Consider the following 25,419-nt stretch of genomic DNA (forward strand, 5'->3'; position numbering starts at 1 on the left):
ACCCATCCATCCATACCAAGTGTCAGAAGCCAAGGCTAGTCCAAGATTTGCCACCTGTGCATACTTTTGCCCTTTCTCAAACTTACCATAAATAATTCTGGGCAAATGAATCTCTGTGATCACAAAACTGACAGAAACAAAAGTAAGGAGCAAAATATATTGTAATAGACATCCTTCAAAATATGCTAACTATAATGTATTGTGTGTTACAATTGAATGCCTGGACAAGAACTTAATTTCATCTCACTACATACCACTTTTATGGAATTCACTGGAACTATGCAATTGCTGGACTTAATCAGTGATTTCTCTGCTATAGTAATGTTTATGCAAAGAGAAGTAACACTATCTTCCTTTCTTTAAAAGTGAAAGATATGACAGTTCTAGGATATAAACCCTCCCACCATACATTAGATGTAATGCCCTTTTCCCTAACTTCAACAAGTTAGATTTGGCTATGGATGCTTATTTGTTCTCTTCTGTGGGACTGATCCCTGGAAACTGGGAAACACTCTAGATTCAGCCATCTCTCAGACAGGAGCAATTCCCAAAATAGGTTGCTTTTCCACCACAATAAGAACAAGGAACGGCAGTTGTGTCTTCATGGCTGGTTGAAAGGACCTGTTCTTCCAGAAGGGGAGGTGTTCAGGGACACTTAAACCCCAAACATAATTATTTCTCTGATTTTTCCACCAGGCAGCAGAGGAGGCTTGTCTATGGATGTCCATCAGCAACTGGCACTCCTGGCTCCATCTGGGGCCCAAATACAATTCATCCAGCTGGAAGAGATTTGCAGGGACAAGGAGTAAACATATAAGTGTGAGTGTTCATGTGTATGTGAGAGAACTTCAAAACGTACTTCACATCCACCCCTAGATACCCTTAGCACAGCTGGGAGAAACATGCAGAGAAATGTAAGCCCCCTCCTTCATTTCATTCTGTTCAATCGTGTTTGATTTTCGGAGACTGCCTGGACAAGTCCCTGCATTTTTTTCGGCAAGGTTTTTCAGGAATGGTTTGCCATTGCCCTTTTCCTAGAGTAGAGAGAATGTGACAAGCTCAAGGTCAACCATCTGGTTTTGTGCCCAAGCTGATATTAAAACTCCCAGTTTCTAATCTGATGCCTTAATCACTACATAAAACTGATTCTGACTATAGAAGATATACATACAGAATCAAAGAATCATGCATCATCATTGCAATATGGGGAGAGAATCATCTCATTTTTTTGGATCTCTAACTGCAGTCCAATCTTTATCTACTTCTTGTATCCAAGTATTACTCTTTTATAATAAGAAAACAAATCAATCTATTGTTTCAGCATGCCAATCTTATATAATGTGCTCTTCCCAGAAATCTTCCAGAAATCAAGTGGAGAATAGGTTCTCCCTTACTGAGGAGGTGAATTTGGGGACCCTTTTCCCCAGCATTGCTCCTCCAGCAACAGAGAAGCCCAGCCGTGTGGAAAAGGCTTTGCTTGTCAGAAGAAATCTGGGCCGTGCTGGTGACATCGCCACATGCAGTTTACATAAGGAAAGGGCAGGGGAGGACAGGTTGGGGAAGACAGGACAGGCAGAGGCGGGAGAAAAGAGGACGCACTCTGGAAATTGGGGCTGTGTGAGGAGAAGCTGAGATACCTCCATACAGAGCAAATAGGACAAGGAGAAGCCACAACTGAATACAACACAATATAGCCAGGATCATTAACTTGATGATGGTACCATAGTGACTGCGAAACTGGGTCCCTATAAGGGATTTATGACCTACAGAAAGATTAGAGAGAAACAGTATGGAGTAATTCTTTGCAAGTTGATGGGAAAAGGCCTCCAGCCTGATCTGGATAAAAATTAGTGGGGTATATGCTGGGAGCCATCATAGATTGCAGCAATACAATTATGAAGAGAAAAAACGTAAGAATGAGATCATTCTTGTAATATATATTCTTGCATTTTATTTACAGAATTAATTAATTACCAATATCCAAATCTTGTGAAATTTTCTAGTGCCAATCAGAAATACAAATAATATTCTGAAGCTTGGTGTCCTCCAGATGTGCTAGGACAGCAGCTGCCAGAATATCCTGCCCACCATGGGCAAGTGTTGTCATACAGAGATTTCTAAAGGATATTAGGTTGAGGAAGATCACTTAAAAGGAGTTTCTGGCTCAGGCTTTCCTCTAACATAGCTTGTAAGATTAGAGTTAATTAAAGTTTTATGAAAGCATTCACTTAAAACCAAAGAAAAATTAAGTGAAGGAGGAAAAGTAGAAGTGTACACATCTCTCCTCAACATCCCCATAATACTGACTGCTTTGAAGACTGTCATACAATGAGTACAAGTATCCCAAAGGATTTGTAAGATCAATGGACATAAAATATAAATACTCAATCATGGCCAATAAATTTTTATCACAGTAGAGAAATTCTTCTGGCTGGGCTCAGAAGCCAAAGAAAGTTAAATCTTGTTACTACTGGATTGGAATATCACCCAGGAGATCAAATGTAGTAAAATAGATTGGGAGGTCAAAACATTCAGAAAAGGGGCAATGGCAAACCCAGATACTGTTTTCAAGAAACCTACATGATTGGAACCATGAAGTTACCAAAAGTCACATTCTACTTCAGAGCATCTTTACATTTTTCAACAGAGCTTCCATCTAAAATTATTTTCAATCTTCACTCTCTCCAGCATGCATTCTCAAACTCCATCCCTGCTGAAGCACTGAAGCAAAATGCCTGCATAGGGCTAAAGAGATTTGTGCTTCCATAATTTACTTGCTTTTATAGACTGTAATCTCAGGGTTCCTTATGCATTGGTAGAAGTAATAATAATTGCTGAAGAGGAAAAGTCCAAAACAGTCAGGTTCCAGAGCAATGGCTGTTTTCATGACCTTAAAAGGCACCGCTATTTACTGGATTATGGCAAAAGTTTACATGGACTAAAATCCACTTCATGTAATCATCAGTTAGAAAGAATCTCATAAAATCACTGGAGGTATCTCATAAGACTAGTGATTTTCCACTCCATTCAGCTATATCTCGATAGGTCAATAAATATTCAGTGCATAAAACCACATATGGTTTTATCATGAAGATATCTTGGCAAAGAAGTCCCAGCCTCTGTGTATTCTATATTATTGAAAATAGTATAGAAAATATTATTTTAGAATGAAAATAAAAGCTTTTATTTTTATAAGATTATATCAAATGGTTTTGGAATATGTCTAAAGAAGGGAGCAGGTTAAAATTGTGTCGTACTGTCTCACCAGCATGTACAGGCCCTACTTCTAACTGGCCTAGCCAAATTTTGCTAGTTGGGGATACTGAACCATAGCTGCCTACTAACAGCCTCTCAAGAGGTTTATAGTGCTAGTGATTCCTAGCAATCACTGCTAGAAATTGGCAAAGCTATGATCTCAGCAGGGCAGCATCACCAGTATAGAAGCTGGAGGCCTATGATCACTGTGTGGCCTACCAACTATTTTTAAAAGGAAGAGGCAGGCATTTTCTGTCCCTGTCAGCTAAAGACAGTCATAGAAGTGGTGACTGGAATTCTCACATGACTAAGAGGGAGTAGAGAGGCAAGGCATTTACAAATCAAAACCAGAGTTTGAAATATGTGTCTTGGGTATAAGTATAGCCACTGTAACATGCACAGTATATGGCTTCTCGGCACTTTTGCAGAGCTACCAGCACTTGAGACAAACTCTAGATTTTGGCCTGGCTTTTACGGAGATCAAGATCTGAAACTATGCAGGAGCTTCCAGAACCCCTTCAAGCTTCAGAAGAGAAAACAGTAGTTTGCTAATTGACTGCTTCTTACCTAACACAGATGCCAATTCCCCTTGCCTTTCTAAGCTCCATTCCACAAAATGCCACCTTGGAGATAATTTTCCTTGGGATAAAAACCACAAACTGGCTTGTCATTCATCAAGTACCCATTTCTGTTCCACTGCCTTAAATCAATGTGTCCCATCCTTGAAATAATTGACAGCTCCTTTCCTGCACAGCCTACCATCCTGGCTAAATTAATCTCAGGATGGGTATGCCCCATCATCCCAACATAGGTCCACCAGGGAAGCTTCTGCTTCTGAAGCCCTTAAGCAAGGGGGGGCGGTAGGCAGGGATGAGGGTCTGGGTGTCTCTGCTCTGCAGCCTTTACCCCCCTCCCTCCCCATCACACTCCCAACCCCCAACAGACTCCAGGGAGCAGTTGTTTATAAGCTTCTGGTGAGGGAATTGATTAACGGTTCCTGAGGGAGGGGGTGGTTTCCGCCGCCAGCGGGAGTGAATCAATTTGCGCCATCGATTCTTCACGCACTGCGGCAGAAATGGGAGCGGAAGGGATGGCGGGAAGATGAATTCCCCTGCGGTCAGTTAGCCTGCACCAGGCCAGGCCACAAAGAAAGTCTCCCTTTGCAATACAAAAGCACATCACCACAACACACACACACACACACACACACACACACACACACACACACACACACACACACACTTTCCTCTGTCCCAAGCACTCTGGCTGAGCAGAGGAGCACTGCCTAGTGATGCTGCCTACAGCTTCCCAAGCTTTCGATTCCTATTGAGAGATAGGCCCATTCTAAATGTTAAAGGGGTAAATTAAAAAGAAAAAGGAGGGAAGGGTTAGCCAAATTAAATTCAAAACAAAAACTCCAAGATTCTCTTCCTGGCTTTGGGAGAAAAAAGAATGAGATAGAAATGGGTTATAGGTATGAGGCAGATATTCAGAGTTCTGTCATCAACCATACCAAAAATGAAATCTATATTTTGGAGTAGGGAGTCAACACTGTCTGGAAACAGGGCCCAGTGGGTTGAATTTGGGAAGCAGCAAACTAAAAAGCTTGCCAGGTCTGATTCAGTAATCTGCTTCATTTTCTCATGATATCTAAGATATCTTTTTCTTGATTTTGCTCCACTTATTTTAATCTGCAACCCACTATCTCTTGACAATTTGAATTTAGAGAGAATCACTGTTGCTGAGGAAGATTTGGGAGAAACATTCCAGGCCTCAGCAGGAATTGTCCAACCTGTGCCCTCCAACTATGTATTATCCCAAAACATCTGGAGGGCATCAGTTTAGGGAAGCTGCCCAGGCCATATGTCGGATTCAATATCTCTGGGTCCTGTCTAGACAATAAATACTTTCTTGGGATAGTGCGGGGGAGGGGGAACTAAGGTTTAGTCAATAATAAAGGAAGAGAAAATGGATAGAACCTTCTTAATTTGGAAGGGTTGAGCTGACTCAACACAAAAAAAATACTGTAGATAAGATTCAAGAAGAAAGACCCCAAAAAATGGCAAAATAATGCAAAGTTCACATCTAAGTCATAAAAGAAATGAGTGTGTTAAGTCAGCAAATCTTAAAATAAATAAGGAGGATGAATTTACACTAAAACCCTGATAATTGTTAGTCACATGATCTTTGCTACTTTCTAATCACACTTTCTCATCTTTTGTAAAGTGGCCATTGACCCCACAGGTCATTGCAAGGAAGGTTGTGATTAAGAGAATTTAAACGAGTTCTATATATAATGAAATGTATATTTTGTTTTCACTATTTCAAAATACTTTGCTTTCACTATTGCTTGATGCAGGCAGTTCTGGAGCACAATTAGTTATGACTAGGGCAACTACTTCAGGAAAAAAATGTTGAGGAGAATTGAATAAAGTATTACTGTTGTGGAGTCCCAATATGGGGTTCCATCCGCCATAAGGCAACTCTGCACACCCTAAATTAGCCTTCTACTTTCTGGGGTAATAGAGAACATTGTTCCCTTTTCAGTGTTGATGTCAGTTTCTGCCCATGGTTTTTGGCTCTGATAGCATGCTGTCTTGAGCCAGCTCTGCAGAACAGACTGAAGAAGTGAGGCTGAACAGGTCACAAACCTATAGAGGTATCCAATCTGTTGGGAAGACAAAGATATGGAGAATAATATGCAGAAAGCAAATCAGATTATAGCAGCAGCAGCAGCTAAGGAGATCATGTGTTTTAAGAGGGCATTTTATGTTACTACAACTTGAGTTTTCTTTTATAGAGTACCTTAGTTAATTGTTTAGTTTAAAAGGGCCTGGTGGCTCAGCAGACTGATAGCATTGTGATTAACACCAGCTGTCTGCAATTACTGTAAATTCAAATCTCACCAGGCTCAAGGTTGACTCAGCCTTCCATCCTTTCTAAGGTAGGTAAATTGAGGACCCAGTTTGTGGTGGCAATAAGCTGACTTTGTATAAATATACAAAAGTATGAAGGCTATTGCTTAAAGCATTGTAAGCCGCCCTGAGTCTCCGGAGAAGGGCGGCATATAAATCAAATTTAAAAAAAAATACTTCTCCCTTATTTTCAAAATATAATTTTATAAAATATTTTTACAAAAGAAGATTAAAACTAGTATGAACCAACATAAAGAACAAGAAGTAAAAGTCAAAAAATAAATCTAAAAGTGCAAGAAAGGCAAAAAAATAAAAGAAAAAATGATTTCTAATCTTTGTCACAGCAGTACAATCATAGATTTACCTCTTAATCTATGGTTACAACATAGCTGTCTTCTATCTATAATCTGTTCTATCCAATCATCAAAACCATAAATCACTCTTTTCTTCTGTTTCACATAAAAAGTCTATAAGGGCTTTCAAGTCAGCAATAAATGCAGATATTATCTTTTGTCTCATCAAAGAAGTCAATTTAGCCATCTCAGCAAGTCCCATCATCTTCAGCAACCATTCCTCCATTGTGGGCAGTGCCAAATCTTTCCATCTTTGTGCATACAATAATCTTGCTAAAGTTATAAAATATTCTTGGTTTTTAGATTTTTTTCCAGCTCAATCCCAAAAGAAAGAAAAACCTCTGGTTTCAGTTGTACATTGTTTAAAATCAGTGTACGAATTTGAATCCTTTTTTTTTTAGCTTTTTTACACATTCATGAAACATGATAAAATGTCCTTTCTTGTTGCTCACATTTCCAACATAAATTGGAAGTGGTTATATATATATATTCCAGGCAATTTCTCTGGTGACACATATAATTTTATAAAAAATCTCTTTACGATTGTAAAATAATGTAAATTTCAGTGCTTTTAGCACATATTTTTCCATTGTTCCATCTGTGTATTGTAACCAAATTTTTCAGCCCACTCTATCATACATTATTTCAGCTGTTCTTCTGTTTCAAATTTCAATAAAGTTTATACAACTTAGCAATAATATGTTCATCATTTGTGCCCAATTCTGTTTCAAAGTCAGTCTTACAATGTTCAAAACCATACATTCTTTGGTCTACTTCAAAGGAAGGCTACTCAAAGACTCTAAACAGTTTGGTACAAAGAGCACAGGGAACAATAAAGTCTTGCAGCCACACAGTAAACCTCAGCTCAAATACCCAGGATGACTAATTGTCCATTAAACAGCTCACCAACAGCTTCAGCTAAGAAAAGATCTGACACCTCAAAGGTAAAAAGGGAAGCACTACAAAATGTCTCAAGAGAAAATGTTCCATAATCAAGGTATTGCTTCAGAAAAGAGGCAGTGTCTTATTTTTAGCCCTCTCACTTTGGATGGGGACATATTCAGAACAAAACCTCGGTTCAGGTTCACCTGAAGAAGGATGGATAACTTGCTTCCAGGTACTTTGAATGGTGTTAGATGTAAAGATCGGGATTTGTAGCTTTGTATTGTACCTAAAAAGAATGAGAGAGAAAGTGCCTTTCTTTTCCTAAGACAATCTGTCTTGAAAGAAAGCATCTACAACCATTCCATGTATGGCAACACAATCACTAGGATTTCTTCACAGAAAGTAGAGTACCAATTGTAGGGCTTCTCAGAATGACATCATCTTTTTTTTTCAACTTAGCACCTCCTTCTCCAGATTTCTGCCTTAGTCCCTAAGTTATTCTATATACATGATGGTGTCACACTTCACAGCATAAGGAGAAGCTGGCTTTAATACTGGAGGCAGGATGCCTTGCTCTGCAAAGAAGGCTAGCAAACTACCAGAGGATTGTATACACAGCTGAGGTCACTGCTTCCCTCAGTCTCACTTAGGACTGGCCTTGCTTTTACCAGCATTGTTAATGCTGACCACTTCCAAATCAATCCTTCCACTGTATATTTGGGTGGGACTTCCAGTTCAGCTGCCTCTTCATCGAGATCTATTGTTATCCCAAATGATGGCAGAAACTCTAGACTTACTTATATCCAAGTACGGTAAGTGTTAAGAAAAGTATAGCATATATATTATGTGTCCTCTCCTTCAGTTTTTGCCCATAATCCCCCTTCTAGTCGATGCAGTTTTGTGCAGGGATTCCCCAGGGCAAAGCCAGTCTCCATAGCAGCAAGAGGGAATGGTGGGATGTGCCAAGCAGTTGGCATACAACCCATTCCCTGAAGAGGCCAGAATCCTGATCTGAACCTGGCATGTATTTCCTTTCCTCCTTGCTCACCTCTTAGTCTGTCAAGCACGTAATGCACACACGTTGGGGACTGTGTACTATTAATAGCCACTAGGGGATGTTATCCGCTTAGGAGTAGACTGAATGTAGCTCAGCCTATGAGACACGGAAGAGCAATAACTTCTGGGTTCTCTCTGTAGCTTCAGAGGGGGGGGGAGTTTAAGGGCAACAAAGAATAAAAGAACCACAATTTTGCTACTCTTTAGAAAAGCAGCAGGGAGCTTTAGGTAAGAATGTCATCTGACAAACAGTATATCTGGAGTATACCCATGGCATTGCTAAAATAGTTTCTGAGAATTGGAATGTCAGGATTACGAGGCACAGCACCAAAGGAAGGAGTCTCAGTGTAAAACTTCTGGAAGGCAAATCTAGTCTCCTGAGTTAGAATGAAAGCTTGCATTTCTGGAATTAGACAAAGGTGCAAATGGATGAACAACAAAATGTTCCTAGAGCTAGCAAGGCTTTTGTGTCTGCTAGTGAGTTTTGATAGGAGGGAGCAGAATCCTACCCCTCCCCCATTCCTAGAAAGCAAGGTTTTGCTGATTTTAAGATGGTCTGAAAAGGGCTTTATGGATAGCAACTAGTTAACTCTGGGCTGGGAATTCTCCCCCCTCCCCAAGTTTCCCTCCCAATCAGGCTCCAAGCCACAACTTTCACTCACTGCCAAGTTGGAGAAAGGTCAGCAAGACAGAGAGGCTAGCTGGCGGGAAGGGAGGGGTGGTGGTGCTGAGACTCCAGGCCAGGAGAGCTGGGCCCAAGTTTGAGTCCAGGATGACCCGAGGAGGCTGTAGCCACACAGTGGAAGCCAACATTGCAACGAAGGAACACTAATGAGACACAAAGACTGAGTCCATGCAACACACTAAACAGATCAACAAAACACAGTTGCTGGGTTCAGATAACATGCTATGTCCAAACAAATGAATCATATTATATCCTAATGTAATAGCCAGATTGTACAATTTATGAAATCAATGGCTGGATTGCCTTGAGGGACTGAGCCACAGAAGTACTTCAACTCTATTTTAGCTGAGGCTAACGTAGTGTGGGAACCCTTCCAAAGGGATGTATCCGAAATCTACAGTGAACTATATTTACTGGAACATAGCAAATTGCAGTTTTTCTTTGTTCTAGGCAGTCATAGACAAAGCAGAAAAATAACAACAAAAACAAATTAATTTTTGTTTTTAAAAATTATTATGACCACTGGAATACATCTGGCCAATGTTCCTCTTTAAAAAAAAAATGGGGAATGAGGAGATAATCCATGGATCTACTTTAAAATCCAGCTGCATCAGTCTGTGTCAGATACATATGCCCACCCCCAGAATCCCTACCCTAAAACAGTTCCCTCTTACCCTTAGCAACAGCGGCATCCAGTGGCAATTCTGCCTTATCACAGCAAACCTTTTCGCCTTCTTCAGGCTCCTGCCCCTTCACAGATGCCCTCAGTGAAATTAAAAGTCATTTCTAAAAATGTGTAAACACAAACCACTGCTAGGAAACAATTCCTCCCCCAAGTCAGAAGTCCAGCCAACATTTCAGTACTCAACATTTTAGGTCCCTTTTCACATTGCCCATGCCTGCAAGTGCCAGTGTCTGTACTTTCTCTCATCCCAACATTGCAAACACAGAACATAAAGCAAAGAGCAGCAACTTCTGTGCAGCTTTTTCTCAACATGTGTGCTGGGCAGGCATATTATAGTAATAAACAACTGACATTTCAGAGTATATATCTAACAAACTTAATATTCCCAGAACTCTCTTTGTACTATGACACACCCACCATCTTCTTTTCTTCACAATGTGTTTTCTATAAAGTGTTTGCATTTGATTGCCTATAACCTATCCAGGGGTGGGTTCTACTTACCTTTACTACTGGTTTGCAATGGGGCCGCGCTCGCTTCACTTCGATATAGCAATAGCACTTAGTCTTAAATTTACAGTACTCTCTGGGCAGTTTACAACAGGCCTGTCAAACTGGCAGCCCACGGGCCAGATACGTCACATTCAGGCCATGTCCACCCCAGCTCCACAAAGGCAAAAAAAGTCATGATATGTCACTTGATGTGATTGAGTTTGACACCCATGGTTTACAACATTGGCATTTTGCCACCAATAATCTGGGTCCTCATTTTATCAACCTCGGAAGGATGAAAGCCTGAGTCAACCTTGAGCCCTGTCAGGATCGAACTCTAGGCTGTGGGCAGAGTTAGCCTGCAATACTGCATCATCTGGGGACCCTCTGTTGGAAAAGCCTAGCACTGAAATCAACTTTTTCCAGTCTGATGACTTTTTAGGTGGACCAGATGTCTTCTATAAATCCTTGAGTGAGAATTATAAGAATTAAAATACAACACACCTGGAGGGCATCACTTGGAGAAGACTATTCTAGACTGTCTCTGGCATTTTTGCAGTTTATAATCAAGTGGACAGCAAGTGATCAATCTGTACTCCATGTATTTCTCATTTTTCCAGATGGCCTCTTCCACCCTCCCTGCTGCCAATTTCTGTCCTTAAAAGCCAACAAAGTGTTTTTCAGCTGTCAGATCTGATTAATTCACACACAAGGATTCAACTGGTCAATTGAAACTACAGAGACCCAGAAGCAGTGAGGAGGAGGAGAATGGACAAGCCATCCATTCCCTCCTCCTCCACTTTTTCTCCCAAAGTGGCCAAGAGTTTTGACCTTCCATGGAATGGAAATGCTAGTACCCAAGGGAAATTTCCCATACTGCTCAGTACTGGTAGAAAGAACTGAGATGCCCTGCAGAAGAACAGCCAAGCTTTTTAAAGTCCTTGTTTAAAAAAAAAAAAAAAACTTTTTAGATACCTGTATAGAACCTACAAGATGGTAATGAGATACAATAAGAAAATTATTAAACACATGATGAACTAGAAAGCAGCCATAATCAAAGTTAATTTAATTGAAATATAAACAAAGTTGCTTTTGCGCCCCCCCCCCCAAATTGTATAATTCTGCTACAGAACATTGTTAGATCTGGAAGGTAAGTTCTGAAGAACTTGAATGCTTGCACACTATTTTATGTCATTTTAATACACATACATACGTAACATCTCTCTCCCAACTGAGAATGCAGAGATGGGAGACATTTGGTCATTGAAAGGAAGCCTAAAAAAAAAAAAATCTTCTAATCAGCTACACCCTGAAATTAGACCCATCTTCAAGATAAATTCCAGCATATCACTTAATATTAGCACAGTCAGTGTTCCTAATGTAGGAATGAGCCACCATAGATGTCATACAGCTTTGAACACAATGCTTTTCACACCTTTTGGTGGGAAGGCAGTCAGTTTTCTGCTTCAAAATACATGAAGTAGAAAAATTGTAGGAAGCACCAAGTACATTTCTCAAACTACTGTGAGCTTTTCTTTCCCTTCTCCCTATATCACAGTTGCTATACATATAATAACACAAGGAAGGGTTTCAAAGCACATCTGCAGCATCTGTCCTACCATCAAACAGAAATCTTTAGTTTCAAGCTGTAACTGTATAAGTTTACATGTAATACAATTAGTTAGCACATTTGCATTGTATAGCATTGAATTGTAAATTATATTGATTCATACGATACATTAAACCCAAAATACCCAACCAAGATTAAAGATACCCATGTTATGCAAATAAAATTATTAAATCTTTAACTGACATAGCAGTTAACTGTGTTAACTGTGTTAAGCTTGTCTATTCTCAGTGTACCATTTACTTCAAGACAACCAAAAATATATTCAACACAACAGCTATGGTGTCATCAAAACTATAGAAACATAATTCCATATGTTTGTTCATATCAAGCTTTAAGAAGAAACCAAGGTTTGAGGCAATCAGAGGCCTCATGGGCTTCCATACTGAAACCTGGTACAGTATTTAAGCTCAAGCTTTAACAATTACACCTTTGATCATTAGGGAATATAGAACCATCTTTCACTTAATCTCAGCTTCTCCAGCAAATTTAATAGCCCAGTTTCCACCTGACAAGGGTGCATTATTTTCAGCCAATCTTGATTGCTTATTCCTTCCCTTGAGAGGTAGATAGTTAAGGCATCCCTGCAACAATGCTAAAAGCCTCAGATGTCCTCTCCTTCCACACTAGAAAGATTGAAGGAAGATCGACTGTCCAGCTGGCCCAGTAGAGGTGCCATATATGCAGATATTAACCTAAATGATGCTACTGGCAAGTGAAGGTAGGACCATGTGGAAGAGCAGAGGTTGACAAAGCTCTTAAATTTTCAGATTAGCCAACTGTGCCCTATGAGAACAGATATTAATGTAAAGAAGGAACTCTTTCTTAAATAGCCAATTATCACCATACAAGTTGATGTTTCTCTTCCACTAACATTAAAAAAACCAAGCACTTCTTTAAACTCTGCTAAATTTTAGCTCTCTCCTTTAGCTCTACTCCTTTAGCTCTCTCCTTTAGCTCTACTGTGAAGCAAGTAGTTGTGAAGCAATAATGCCACAAAATTCAGAAAAATAACCTTTCTACATTGAAGTAAAAGATCAAGTTCAATAAATAACCCAATGATTCAGGGGTGGGTTCTACTTACCTTTACTACTGGTGCGAAACAGTATCGCGTATATGTGCTCTCTTCGCTCGTGCATCTTGCTTCTGTGCATGTGCAGAAGCTTCCGCACATGTGCAGATGACTTCTGATGACATTAGGGTCAGTGGGCAGAGCCTCCCACCAGTTTTACTACCAGTTCTATAGAACCGTTCCGAACCGGGGGCAACCCACAACTGTAGTGATTACCAATACACTCTACTTTTCCTCCATTTAACCTCTAGCAAAATGAAATAATTGGTAAGGATTTGGATCGAACAATGATTCTCCTCTACCTAGACAAGAGTAGCAGAAAATATTGCAGTCAGTTAGCATGTTATCTTTAAGATGCAGTGGTAACCTACCATCATCTTCAGCCAAAATAACTCTTTCAAATTGTTCTGCATATAATCATGGTATAATTCAGGCAAAGTTCTTCCCAGCTGTTATTTCCTAAATCTCATATCCTCTATGATCCGAACCTAATTCTAGGACTGTATTTGCACTACTACAGCTATTGGCCTGAGGTTTTTCACTTCTCTTAATGGACTTCATCAAATGTATTTTAAGGTACACCTGTATTTAGTTATTTATATTAATTTGAGAGGAGGGAATCCTATATCTTTCATTTCCACTCTGATAACCACCAATGAGGTTAAATTATGATTCCCATCATCTTGAATGAACATGGCTCATTGATGAGAGCTATAACCCAAAAATGCCTAGTTAGAAGAAGCTGACTTGTGGACCAAATTCTGGAAAAAATAAAAATTTGTCAAATGAAGCAATGTTGTTTTTCCCCACAAACCAAGCAAGGAAGAACTTTACTTCCATTGAGACTACTCTTGATTTCTCACCTATCAACAGAAGAAATCTACTTTTATTTCTGTTAGGAACCAATAGAAGTCTTTGAGATTGTCTAGGATCAGCATACCTAGTTAGTAGATGATGCCAATTTTGGAAGCACCTCCTTAGAGATTTGAAGGAAGTAGCCTGACAATTGAGAGTGAAGTATAACTCCCACTTCTTACATATATCATTCTTCCAGCTATTTTACTCTAAAAAAAAACAAAAAACAAAAAAACAAACGCTAACCATTATTCAGATAAATTTTATTGTACAATTTGTTCAGGATAGTTTAGACATTTGTGCTGTCTTGCAAAAGACCTACAAAGAATGGTGGCAAATAAGCAAAGTAGTACCAACATTCTTTTTTTAGAACTGAACTTTGAATCCAGTCTTGACCCAGAAATGCTTCCGAAGTTGCAAAGGCCTAAAAAACCTGGATGAGGATACCCTACCCCATGCAATCAACTCCATGTGTCGCCTTGTCTTGAATTACTGCATCCATAAAATGGAAGTAATCACTTTAAACTATTTAAAAAAAACAAATGTGAAGCCTGCTGTTCCTCAAAGAATATAGAAGAGACATTTATACAATTATCCCATTACAGTATTGAGATTCAGCTTACTGTTGCTGGTCCCAAGTTGTTCTTCATTAAACTCTGACCTCAGCTGCCTGAGCCTATTAGGTTCAACCATGCTAACCTATCCCCAGTATATATATATTTGCCCTCGGTATCAGCTACTGCAAGAAATCGGAGAGGGAATGGTATGTGTGTGTGGGGGGGGAACAAACCCACCTAAACTTGATCCGACGGTATGCCAAGCCCGTCCCAACTTTGCAAACCACCTCTAGGCTGACATTCCCTGACAAATGGGGAGGGCTAAGAATCTTATAGAGATTTTACGAGTGTTACACAAGCCGTGGAACCCACGAACCCAATCATCCTCTTCCCACGCACAACTTTCTGGTGGGCAGAGGCACTTACGTCGGCAGGAGCATCTGCTAGCTGGAAACCCCTTAAGGGAGAGGAAGCGAAGATCAGACGGGGGGGGAGGGTCTTATTAAACGAGAAGCGACAAGGCATTCTCTTTCTATCCAGTGTAAATGCTTGTATTTAAGTATGGTGTACGTACCCTAAGGAGAGAGAGAGAGAGAGATGATAGGCTGCTTACCTGGTAAAGGATGGGGGCTGCCAAGGGAGCCGGGACTCTTCAGATCCTCGGGGAAGCCCTTCTTGGTGGAAAACAGGATTCCCCCTCTGTCTCGCTTAGGGTATGGACTGTCTGCTAAGCGGCAAGCGAAATCCCGCTCCCACTGGGTCCTAATACCCTTCTACGCCAGTCTTGGCTTTCGCACAGCCGCCACAAAGCAGGTAATGACCCTACTCTGGGTTTGTTTTGGAACTTTCTTTCCATAGCAAAGGTCACTTGGGAAAAAGAAGAGGGATGCGGCGGGAGGAAAGTACAAAGTTTGCTGCCACAAATTGGCGTTGGAAATCAATACAGGAAAGCTGATGAAACCGTCCTGCGACCTATTTGCCAAGCAAGCAGGACATGAGTTTCCCCACCCCCCCTTGGAGAGGCTCTTGATCATCACTGAAACGCTCGTGCAGGTAAAATCACAGTTTTTATAAGTCAGCTTGTGGTGTTATATACTACTTCCACCAGAAAATAAAAATTATAGAAATGTAAACACAAGAGCTCTTAGATTTCAGCTATCTCAAAAGTGATCCATAGGATAGGTTTAAAGCAAAAACATGGTCTAGGATTGTTATCCATTTCATAATTACAGTAAGTACTATATTTCTTCAAATACTTTGGCCACCTAATGAGAAGGAAGGACTCACTGGAGAAGAGCCTAATGCTGGGAAAGATTGAGGGCAAAAGAAGGGGACAACAGAGAATTAGGTGGCTGGATGGAGTCACTGAAGCGGTAGGAGTGAGCTTAAATGGACTCCAGAGGATGGTAGAGAACAGGAAGGCCTGGAGGAAAGTTGTCCATGGGATCGCGATGGGTCAGACATGACTCCACAACTACCAACAACTATATTTCTTCCAGCAACTCCTTTGCCTGTAAGCAAAGGAGTTGTTTTGAACATGATTTTATATTATGTCTCTGTGGGATGCAATGTTCATGCCGGAAGCTTTTCCCTTTCTCCCCTCTTGTAGAAGAGGGAACATATGTTCTAAAGTAGGGCATACAGCTTTGTAACTTGTATAAAAATAATTTGTAAATCATATAATTAATGGAATACACTTTTATAATTTATACCATTTTACTATCAAAAAATTTCAGCTGTTTTAGTTAACCATGTAATTAAACATCATTGCTCCATTCCAACATTTTGCTGCTCAGTGTGCAAGCAGTGTAAGGAATTGTTACAATCAGTACATTTACCCTCATCTTCCATACATACCAAGTCATGTGGAGGGAATGGCTTAGTTCAATGTTGGAACCATATGTTCCTGAAAAGATTGGTGGATCTGACAAGCAAGTATTTTCCCCTGGTATTTCAGGAAATATGTTTCTCTGACATGTAAAGAATCTTCTTCATTTTAGGAGATCCAACAGCAGGAAAGTTTCCAAAAGAAAATGTGAAAATCTTGTATCCAAACCTAGCCTGTTGTATAGATCTCACAGTGAATCTGAAGACTGATACAGATTAAACAATAAAGTTTAAGCAAGAACTAATACTTTGCTTAAAGGTGAAGATGAGTTCAAGATAATTGTGATATTTCTTAAGAAATGGGAAATTGCTTTGCTTGTTCCTTAATTTCAGTAATTTTGAGGAATCCGTGTGAAACCTAATACCTTTCTATACCTGGTAAGACCTAATATACAGCATCCCTGCAGACTGCAACTAAACTCAGATACGAGTTGAACAGATTCCCCTACCCAATTTTTGCTACCCTTTGTTTAGCACTTTTGCTGATGATGTCAACCAACTCAGAAGCCTGCTTTTTACAGTAGTTTTGAGACATGTTGTTAGCCTCATCAAATTAAGACAGAGGCTTACAACGAATTGAAGTATGCAAATGGGCAACTCAGGACCACATAGAGCCTCATATCCCCTTTATGACCTTCTGACTGAATGCAATGCAGGATTCAACATTTGGGGATGGGGGTTGTTTTTGAGTTAGGTGTTAATGAACAAAATGGGTTCTTTAAGCCTTGCAAGATGTCAAGACTCTCCAAAACCAATATTCTACTGATTTTTGGAGCAAGGGCTCTCAACCTGCCAGTCTTAACTAGTTCAGATTGGCTCTTTAGCAGAACGTGTTCCTTTCAGCAAAAAAACTTTTTGTTTTAAATCACCAGAAACACATACCTCCAGAAGGTTAAAATTAACTATCAGTAGCAAAGTCCATGTGTCTTTTTCTTCCTCAGCAGTTACTAAATTCCCAATCACTTTAGTTTTTCAGTTTTAAATGCAATCATGTAGCAGAACTCCCCACAACTCAAATTAATCCAGCCATCAACTTGAGAGCTGATTCTTATATTTTCTTAAAAATCAGACCAAATGAGAAGGATGATTTAAGAACTGTCTCAAAAAAAAGTGACTGGATAAAAAACCTCTCCGATGCACAAAATATTACCAGTGGAATACCTACTGGAAGGAGGTAGGGAGTATTTTATTAGGTATAAACCAACATGCACACACACGCAATACATGAAGACAATAGGTATACATGCTGTTGTAGTCAGTACTGAATTACTTTCAAGGTCCTAGCAGGAAGAAAAATATGATTTAAAATCCAGCTGCCCATCTGCTCCCAATTCTTTCTAAAGTCTGCTTTCTATTAGCTGTGGTTGCTCTAGGCCATTAACTCTTTGAAAGCTGGCTTATATGAGCAGTGTGCTTTGATAATCTTAGAAGACTAATTTTGGTTCTCCAAATCCTGTTGACAATAGTGTATCAAATAGAACTTGAGATCTCATAAGTTAACATTTTATTTCATGTTAGTAGGCTTCAGCATTTTTCTATTGTTGGATATATTGCAATGGTTAACCACTCACAGTTAGTGGCCAGGAGAGACAACCACAAAATCTCCCTTTGTTTTTATGGGGCTGGGCTGGTTTCTCTTAACACTGTCATGGATTTTTAACATCTGATGCCATTGTGGTTTACAGGAGTCAGCCATCAGGGATGCAGATGGGTCAAGTCATCCCATTCCACCATAACTGAACAAGGAGGCTAAAAAATGTATGTGCCAAAAAAATACATATAATACATCTCTTCCTATGGCCACTTGAGCAGCTTTGTGGAAAATTAGGCAGTATAAAAATTTAGGGGAGAACACTAATTAAACTGAAAGCCCGCAGCTCTTTAGTAATATTAGGATTCTCACTAAAATGTAATGATATTAGTTACAGAATTGCATATCCTGAAAATGTAGTAGGTAGTCTTCCAAAGTCCAAGAGAACAATAGTGATATCTGCTAAAATATGCATAATCTGGAACAAGTTAATATGCATTAGACATACAAATTTCAAGTACCGGTATATTTAAAACTAACCATAGGACAAGCCCACAATTAATGGGATATATATACATCCCCACCAAACCAGAAAGCCATAACACAATTCCAACTCTAATGAAAATTGCTAAACGGTGTAAATGAGTAACTACTGAACCAAGCATATATCCTAAACTTCAAAATTGCAAGATCAATTTATTTTAATCTGTAAATTAAAGCAAGAGCAAATAATTGCAATTGTTAAAAACATCTGGTTGTACATATTTTAGTAAATCAGAACAATTCTAAGTTAATAAGTGGAGAAAGGCATTGCAAGTGATGTGTAAATATAAATAGCTTGCACTTAAAACAAACCAATCCTGATCATACACACATATGCATACAAACAATAGATTCCAACTCAGAAATGCACACCCTGCTTAGTAAAAAAATTATTCGTACAAATCAAGCTATTCAGTTAATTCAACTTTTCAAAAGAAATGGCTCAGAAATAAAATTGACTCTTTGCTCCAGGACTAAAACTAGTTTTAGTGCTAAGATTGTAGCCACAGTTCAGAAATGTTAAGATGTTCAAGGGCCCTCAGTGGTGTGTGTGCCTGTGTGCATATGGCTAAGCCCCTTTGTAGCTCTCAAGAGGCTAAGCCTCAGTATGAATGACATCTAGTTCATTGAAGCAGTCCAACTTCAAAAGAACTCAAGCTACTGCATTCTTATTTTCTATTGCAACGTTAATGGCTGCATCTGCAAATGGGCTCTCTTACTGATATCTTTCATCCTTTCTCATCTCTGCTGTTAATCACGGGGGAAAATATCACATTGGTCGTTCCATATTTGTAAAGGGAAGGGGCAGTAGAAAAGGTTGACTGCACTATGGCTGGGAAAGAGGGGGAAATTTTTCTGGTATTCAAAAATAAATCTCCAAATGAGAAGTGAGTGATGCATAGTCAAAGGTTAAAAAGTTTTAAAATCCTCGAAAACAGGGCAATTTTTATAACACTGACATTGTTCAAAAATAATAAAGCCACTGGTCCAAATATTTCACACATTGCATCCCTATGTATGTCTTGATGAAGACTGTTCCTAAAGTTAATAGACATATGAGGCATCGTGTTGTACAAGTGAACAAAGCAACAGTTTTAAAGGCCCCCAGCCAAAATGCTTCCAACCAAGATTCCATCCTTGAGGGCATGTTCCACATCTTTCTCTTCTATTTTCAGAAAAACCTGGTGGAAGAAAAACAAACATAAATCTGTTACTTGGACATTATTGAGTATTCACGATTGCCCACATGTAACAATATCAAAATTAAACTGTAGGTATTGGCAATTTCTAACTTTCCCTTTACTGTATATAAAAAAAGTTCTGTATCACATTGTCACTGAAACAACCCAACTTCCAACATATGTTGATTTCCAACTACTTTACCACAAGAACAGAAATACTATGATTGTTACAAGAATTAACAATCTGCCATACAATTTCCACTGCCAGTTCCCATAGAATTAACATTGGAAGAAGAGAGAGAATGAAGAGAATATTTTATCCAAATGCCTCAAATATCTGCATTTCCTTTTTCTCCAATTGTAAAAATTTAGATCTGTACAAGCAGAAATAAGGAGGTGAGGGAGACAGATTAATAATCAGTTCTTTCAGTTGTACAACTTCTCTATTGTTCACAATGCACAACATTTCAAATCAATTATCTCCTATAGAAGAATTCCAAGCATTAGCATGAATTAACTGCCACAATATTGTACTTGTTAGCGTTCTCAATGTAGAGTATTTAATTTGCAATCCAGAAAGTCATAGGACTTTAGAAAAATCGGCAAATTTCAAGGAAGACAGAGCACACTATGACAGCCAATCAAATACATTCAACTCTTTTCTCTTTGTTTATTGTTTCTACAGTCCTGAAAAGAATAGATATGAACAGAAAAAATTGTACCCTGAGGATGTTCCACAGAAACACAAGAAAGGAGAGCTGGTAAACCTACTATATCCATACAGCTAAGATATTTAAGATGGCTGCATCTAAAGTAAAAAAAATTCCCAGGCATAGCAGAGACCTTTCAGGCACTAAAGAACTCTAGGTAGTACATTTTCCTAGGAAAGCCAAGACAAGAATCACTGGCCAATTTTTATTACGCTGTTATTTTCATTATTATAATAGAGTAAAAGCCAACTTCTCAAAAGGGTTTCCTCTTAAAAGCAGTAGAGAATGGAAAATGTGTACATTAATCTTAGATCTTTCAGACTAGGAAGAGCATGTAATTAATCTAAACTGCTCTCCCAGCCAATATGGAGAAATACCTTAGACAGCCGTGCTTCTTTAGACTTCTTGAGTCCCACAATGCCCCTAGATTCCAAAAGAGCTGAGAGTGAGAGGCATTCCGATTGGTCAATAGGTCCTACTTTCTGTTTCTGACAAATTCTGCTGTAGGCTTCATGCAGCTAGAAATAGGGAAGGTTTAATGAGCTCCAATTATTACTGAATATAATAACACAGAGAGATTAGCATAAATGACAAATCTCACTCATCCTAGCTTCATTTTATTCCATTATTCTAGCTTGAGAAAAATATGTTCTTCATAATCATAATCCAAAGTGCCCAGCCAAAGCACTTGCTAGCATAGTTCTATATTTGGTGTAGATACTATTACTTCTTAAAGAAGAGTGGCCATGGAAAAAGATTTAGAAATCTCTAATAAGATATATTGCAAAAAATTCAGAGTTTATGCTAAATCCCACTTAAGTATAATTTTATTAGAAATAATGGACAAATAATTGCTCCGACTAGTTTCAGCATTTGTACCTATGGAATAAAAGCAGCACCCAGAATTTTGGAGGAATTTGAAGTATAGGCAACTATACTAGGTTCGCCTGATTCGCCAGTTGCAGCCCTTTCTGGACCGGGACGCCTTGCGCACGGTCACTCATGCCCTTGTCACCTCCCGGTTGGACTATTGTAATGCTCTCTACATGGGGCTCCCCTTGAAGAGCACTCGGAGGCTCCAGCTGGTCCAGAATGCGGCCGCGCGGGTGGTTATGGGCGCAACCCGTTATGCCCATGTGACACCCCTCCTGCGCGAGCTGCACTGGCTCCCGGTGGTCTTCCGGGTGCGATTCAAGGTGTTGGTTACGACCTTTAAAGCGCTCCATGGCATAGGACCCGGGTACTTCCGAGACCGTCTTCTGCCACCAATAGCCTCCCACCGACCAGTTCGTTCCCACAGAGAGGGCCTCCTCAGGGTGCCATCGGCCAAGTTATGTCGGCTGGCGGCGCCCAGGGGGAGGGCCTTCTCTGTGGGAGCCCCAGCCCTGTGGAATGAACTGCCCCCGGAAATTCGTAAGATCTCCGACCTCCGGGTGTTTCGCTGCGCATTGAAGACCCTGTTGTTCCGCCAGGCCGGACTATCAACACAATAGTTTTAAATTGGGGTATTTAAATTTATTGGGGTTTTAAATTTGAGCCACTTATTTAATTATTTTAAATTTTATATCATTGTTTTGTCTGTGTTTTTAAATAGGCTGTACACCGCCCTGAGTCCTTCGGGAGAAGGGCGGTATAGAAATAAAATTATTATTATTATTATTATTATTATTATTATTATTATTATTATTATTATTATTATTATTATATTGTTCTGCTACAAAAATTAGGAATTATTGTATAGAACAAACTATTTTCTCCTTCACTTTTCAAATGCCATGAGAAGATAATAATAGGATTTATTTATTTATTTATTGAATTTCTATACGGCCCTTCTCCCAAAGGACTCAGGGCGGTGAACAGATTAAGATTAAAAGATTAAAAGATTAAAAAAAAAAAAAAAGATTTCATATACATATAATAATTTTTTAAAAAAATAAACAGTAAATAATAAATTGAGTCAACTTGGTGTATCCGCTAAGACCTTGGCATACAATTTAGATGTTTATGCTAGCCCTGCTTGTTGAAACAGAAAGGTCTTCAGGGCATGTTGGAAAGTGCGAAGATCTGGGATTATTCGTATTCCAAGGGGTATTTTGTTCCAAAGAGTAGGTGCCCTCACAGAGAAGGCTCTCTCCCTTGGGACTACTAGACGACATTGTTTTAATGATGGTACTATGAGTAGGCCTACTCTGTGAGAGTGTATTGGTTGGTGGGAGGTTATCGGTTACAGTAGGTGGTCTCGTAAGTATTCAGGTCCTAAACCATGGAGCACTTTAAAGGTAAGAACCAACACCTTGAAGTGCACTCGGAAGGCCACCGGAAGCCAGTGCAGCTCACGTAGAAGGTGTTACATGTGAGCGCCATGTTGCTTCCATAATTACTCACGCAGCTGCATTCTGGACCAGTTGGAGCTTCCGGGTGCACTTCAAGGGGAGCCCCATGTAGAGAGCACTGCAGTAGTCAAGTCGGGAAATGACGAGGGCTTGAGTGACTGTGCGTAATGAGTCCCAGTCTAGAAAGGGACGCAATTGGCGAATCAGGCGAACCTGATAGAAAGCTCCTCTGGCCACGGCTGTTATATGATCTTATAAAGACAGTCATGTATCCAGGAGGATGCCTAAATTGCGAGCTTTCTCTGCGGGGGTCAATGATTCGTCCCCAATAGTTAGTGATGGGACTAACTGGCTGTACTGGGACGCCGGCAGCCACAGCCACTCAGTCTTGGAAGGGTTGAGTCGAAGAAGCCTGTTTCTCCCCATCCAGATGGCCTCAAGGCACCGGGACATCACTTCAAGGGCATCATTGGGGTGGTTTGTGGTGGAGATGTACAGCTGAGTGTCATCAGTGTACAGATGACATCGCACCCCAAAACCACAGATGATCTCCCCCAACGGCTTCACATAAATGTTGAACAGGAGAGGCGAGAGGACCGACCCCTGTGGCACATTGCTACATTGGTACTGACTTACAACCAGTCCTCACAGTTAGACCTATTACAGAATCTGTAAGGTCACGTGATCAAAATTCAGGTCCTTGGCAACTGACATTTACAACAGTTGCAGCATCCCAAGATCATAATAGGATTGTGATTTGCAACCTTCTCAGCCAGCCTCCAAGTCAATGGGGAAAAACAGATTTGCTTAATGACCACATGATTCACTTCACAGTTGCATGATCCGCTTAACAATCATGGCAAAATAGGTAAAACAGGCTTGACTCATTTAACAACTGCCTTCCTTAGCAACATAAATTTTGGTTGTAATTGTGTTTATAGGTCATGAGCTACCTGTATTGTATTGAACATACTATATTTCATGCAATTATCTTTCATCCAGACCAGGGAAGATTGAAAACATGTTTTCCTAAGTAAACAGAGATTTACTCTCAATATCTTTTTTAAAAGATAAGGTACAGGATACGAAGAGGCAGAGAGCAGCAATCTTTTGATATCACTTTATTCTAAAACTTTCAGAACTCAAATTTTCCATAAAAATATTACACTAGCCAATATTAAGTTTCTTTCACATTCATTCCTCATGAGACCTAGGTGAAGAAGAATGAAGCAGCACTAAATAAAAGTATTATAGGAGAGTAACAATGAAGGATCAATACTCACCTTTCCTAGGTTAACTTCTTTGGTATTCTGTTGCTTGGCTAAGAGCAACAGAGAACAGACTAAAATCTTTTGTTGCAATGGGAAGGAAGAAGCATCACCGTAACTGTTACCAGTTGCCATCCGGTCACCATACACATCAGAGATCACTTGGGAGACGTGACACAGGCCCACTCGTTTGAGCACTGCAGAGGCTGTAGCTACTTTGGAATGAGATTTGATGGAGGTCACAAGGCTGGAATCAGCTGGTCAGGAAGCAAAAGTATAGCTGAGTGGAAAACCCGTTATTCGTATATAAAAACTAACTACAACTCAACCCAAGTAATTCTTGAAATCACATATACATGTATTTTGTTTGCTTTCTATCTCATTTGAAAAAAATTCAGCAAGCCATATTTGGAATTCCCAGACAGCATCCCACTAAAGATCTAGACCTGCTTAGTTTTACCAGCATTGTTGCATCATGTGGTTTCAGATCATGCATTAGTCAAACTTGCAATGTTTTACACTCTAATTTTGACAAACAGATACCATGAAGAACTGTGCTAAACATACTTCATCCAGTATTCTATGTCACACTCTGCCTCAATAAGGTGCAATCAAGAAGTTCACAATTACTCCCAGCTGTTAGTATTGATGATATGGCATCTTAATTCAAGAGTTAGTAAATAAACAGGCATCAATGGAAAACATTAAGAATCCAATTATCCTTGAATCTATTTGATCCTTTTAAAGTATCTAAAGAGATGTCACATCTAATGACAGCAATTTCTATGATTTATGTCCAGGCTGCATTATTATTGGTCCCAAATCTCTTTACATTTTGTATCGGTGAAAAGTTCCAAATACCAATGCTGTGCTTCAGGAAGAAAGCAAGTAACCAGTCAGTATGAATGATTTTATATCTCTTTGTCAGGTTCCCCCACACCCTCTACCCTCTTTAACTCTAAGCTACACAGCATAAGATGCTGTTTTTCTTCATTTGAGAGTAGCTCTAGCAAGTAAACATTTCAATTGCCCCCTTTTCTAGCTCTAACTTTGCCTTTTTTTGAGGTTTAGTGAGACAACTGGTACCACATTATTCCACATAAAATTTCACTCCAGTTCTAAATGAAAGCATTAGCAACTTCACTTTTGATTTTCTTCTTAATGAATCCTAATATTGGCCTTTTTCCATAGTAGCTACACATCAAACTGCCGTTTGCACCAATTGCAAAATGCCTTTCCTGCTCAGTCAAGTTGTATACCCAAATTGTTACAGCAGATGTTTCATCAGGATCCCTCAGCAACATTAAGATGTGTGGACATCATGTGCTGGCTGGTAAATTCTGGTAGTTGAAATCCACATCTTAACATTGCTAAGCTTCAGAAGTATTGGCCTAAGGTTCAAGATGGGTCAATACAAACCTCTATATATCACCTTCACTGCACACAATCCTTAAGATACACAAATTTTTAGCTTGCATGTAGCTGCGTTGGAAAAGGCATGCCCGTAGCTATTTTATACTTGGTTTTCTGCT

At 39.6% G+C, this 25,419-nt stretch overlaps 2 protein-coding genes and 1 long non-coding RNA gene across 5 annotated transcripts in view; all 3 read right to left on the reverse strand.

Moving 5' to 3' along the window:
* Window positions 1-15,257, reverse strand: part of RARA (retinoic acid receptor alpha) — a 204,794-nt gene extending 189,537 nt beyond the window's left edge. Inside the window, exon 1 of the mRNA XM_034415766.3 lies at window positions 15,048-15,257. The gene's annotated coding sequence lies outside the window, so the exon portion shown is untranslated. The remainder of the gene's footprint in view (window positions 1-15,047) is intronic.
* Window positions 144-4,048, reverse strand: LOC148114096 (uncharacterized). Its single transcript, XR_015734331.1, has 2 exons — window positions 3,823-4,048; window positions 144-779 (listed from the first exon to the last, which is right to left on the reverse strand). It is a non-coding gene; the product is annotated as an uncharacterized LOC148114096 (long non-coding RNA).
* A 2,229-nt stretch (window positions 15,258-17,486) lies between the features above and the next one.
* Window positions 17,487-25,419, reverse strand: part of CDC6 (cell division cycle 6) — a 31,800-nt gene continuing 23,867 nt past the window's right edge. For all 3 annotated transcript variants that reach the window (XM_034415774.3, XM_034415773.3, XM_087892167.1), the window contains exons 10-12: window positions 23,903-24,144; window positions 20,664-20,804; window positions 17,487-19,576 (exon numbers count right to left, since the gene is read on the reverse strand). In XM_034415774.3, the coding sequence (XP_034271665.2) occupies window positions 19,490-19,576; window positions 20,664-20,804; window positions 23,903-24,144 (470 nt within the window). In that variant the 3' untranslated portion in view covers window positions 17,487-19,489. The remainder of the gene's footprint in view (window positions 19,577-20,663; window positions 20,805-23,902; window positions 24,145-25,419) is intronic.

The sequence above is a fragment of the Pantherophis guttatus genome, chromosome 4, assembly GCF_059756535.1.
Source record: "Pantherophis guttatus breed Tessera chromosome 4, ASM5975653v1, whole genome shotgun sequence".
In the NCBI taxonomy this organism is placed as follows: domain Eukaryota; kingdom Metazoa; phylum Chordata; class Lepidosauria; order Squamata; family Colubridae; genus Pantherophis; species Pantherophis guttatus.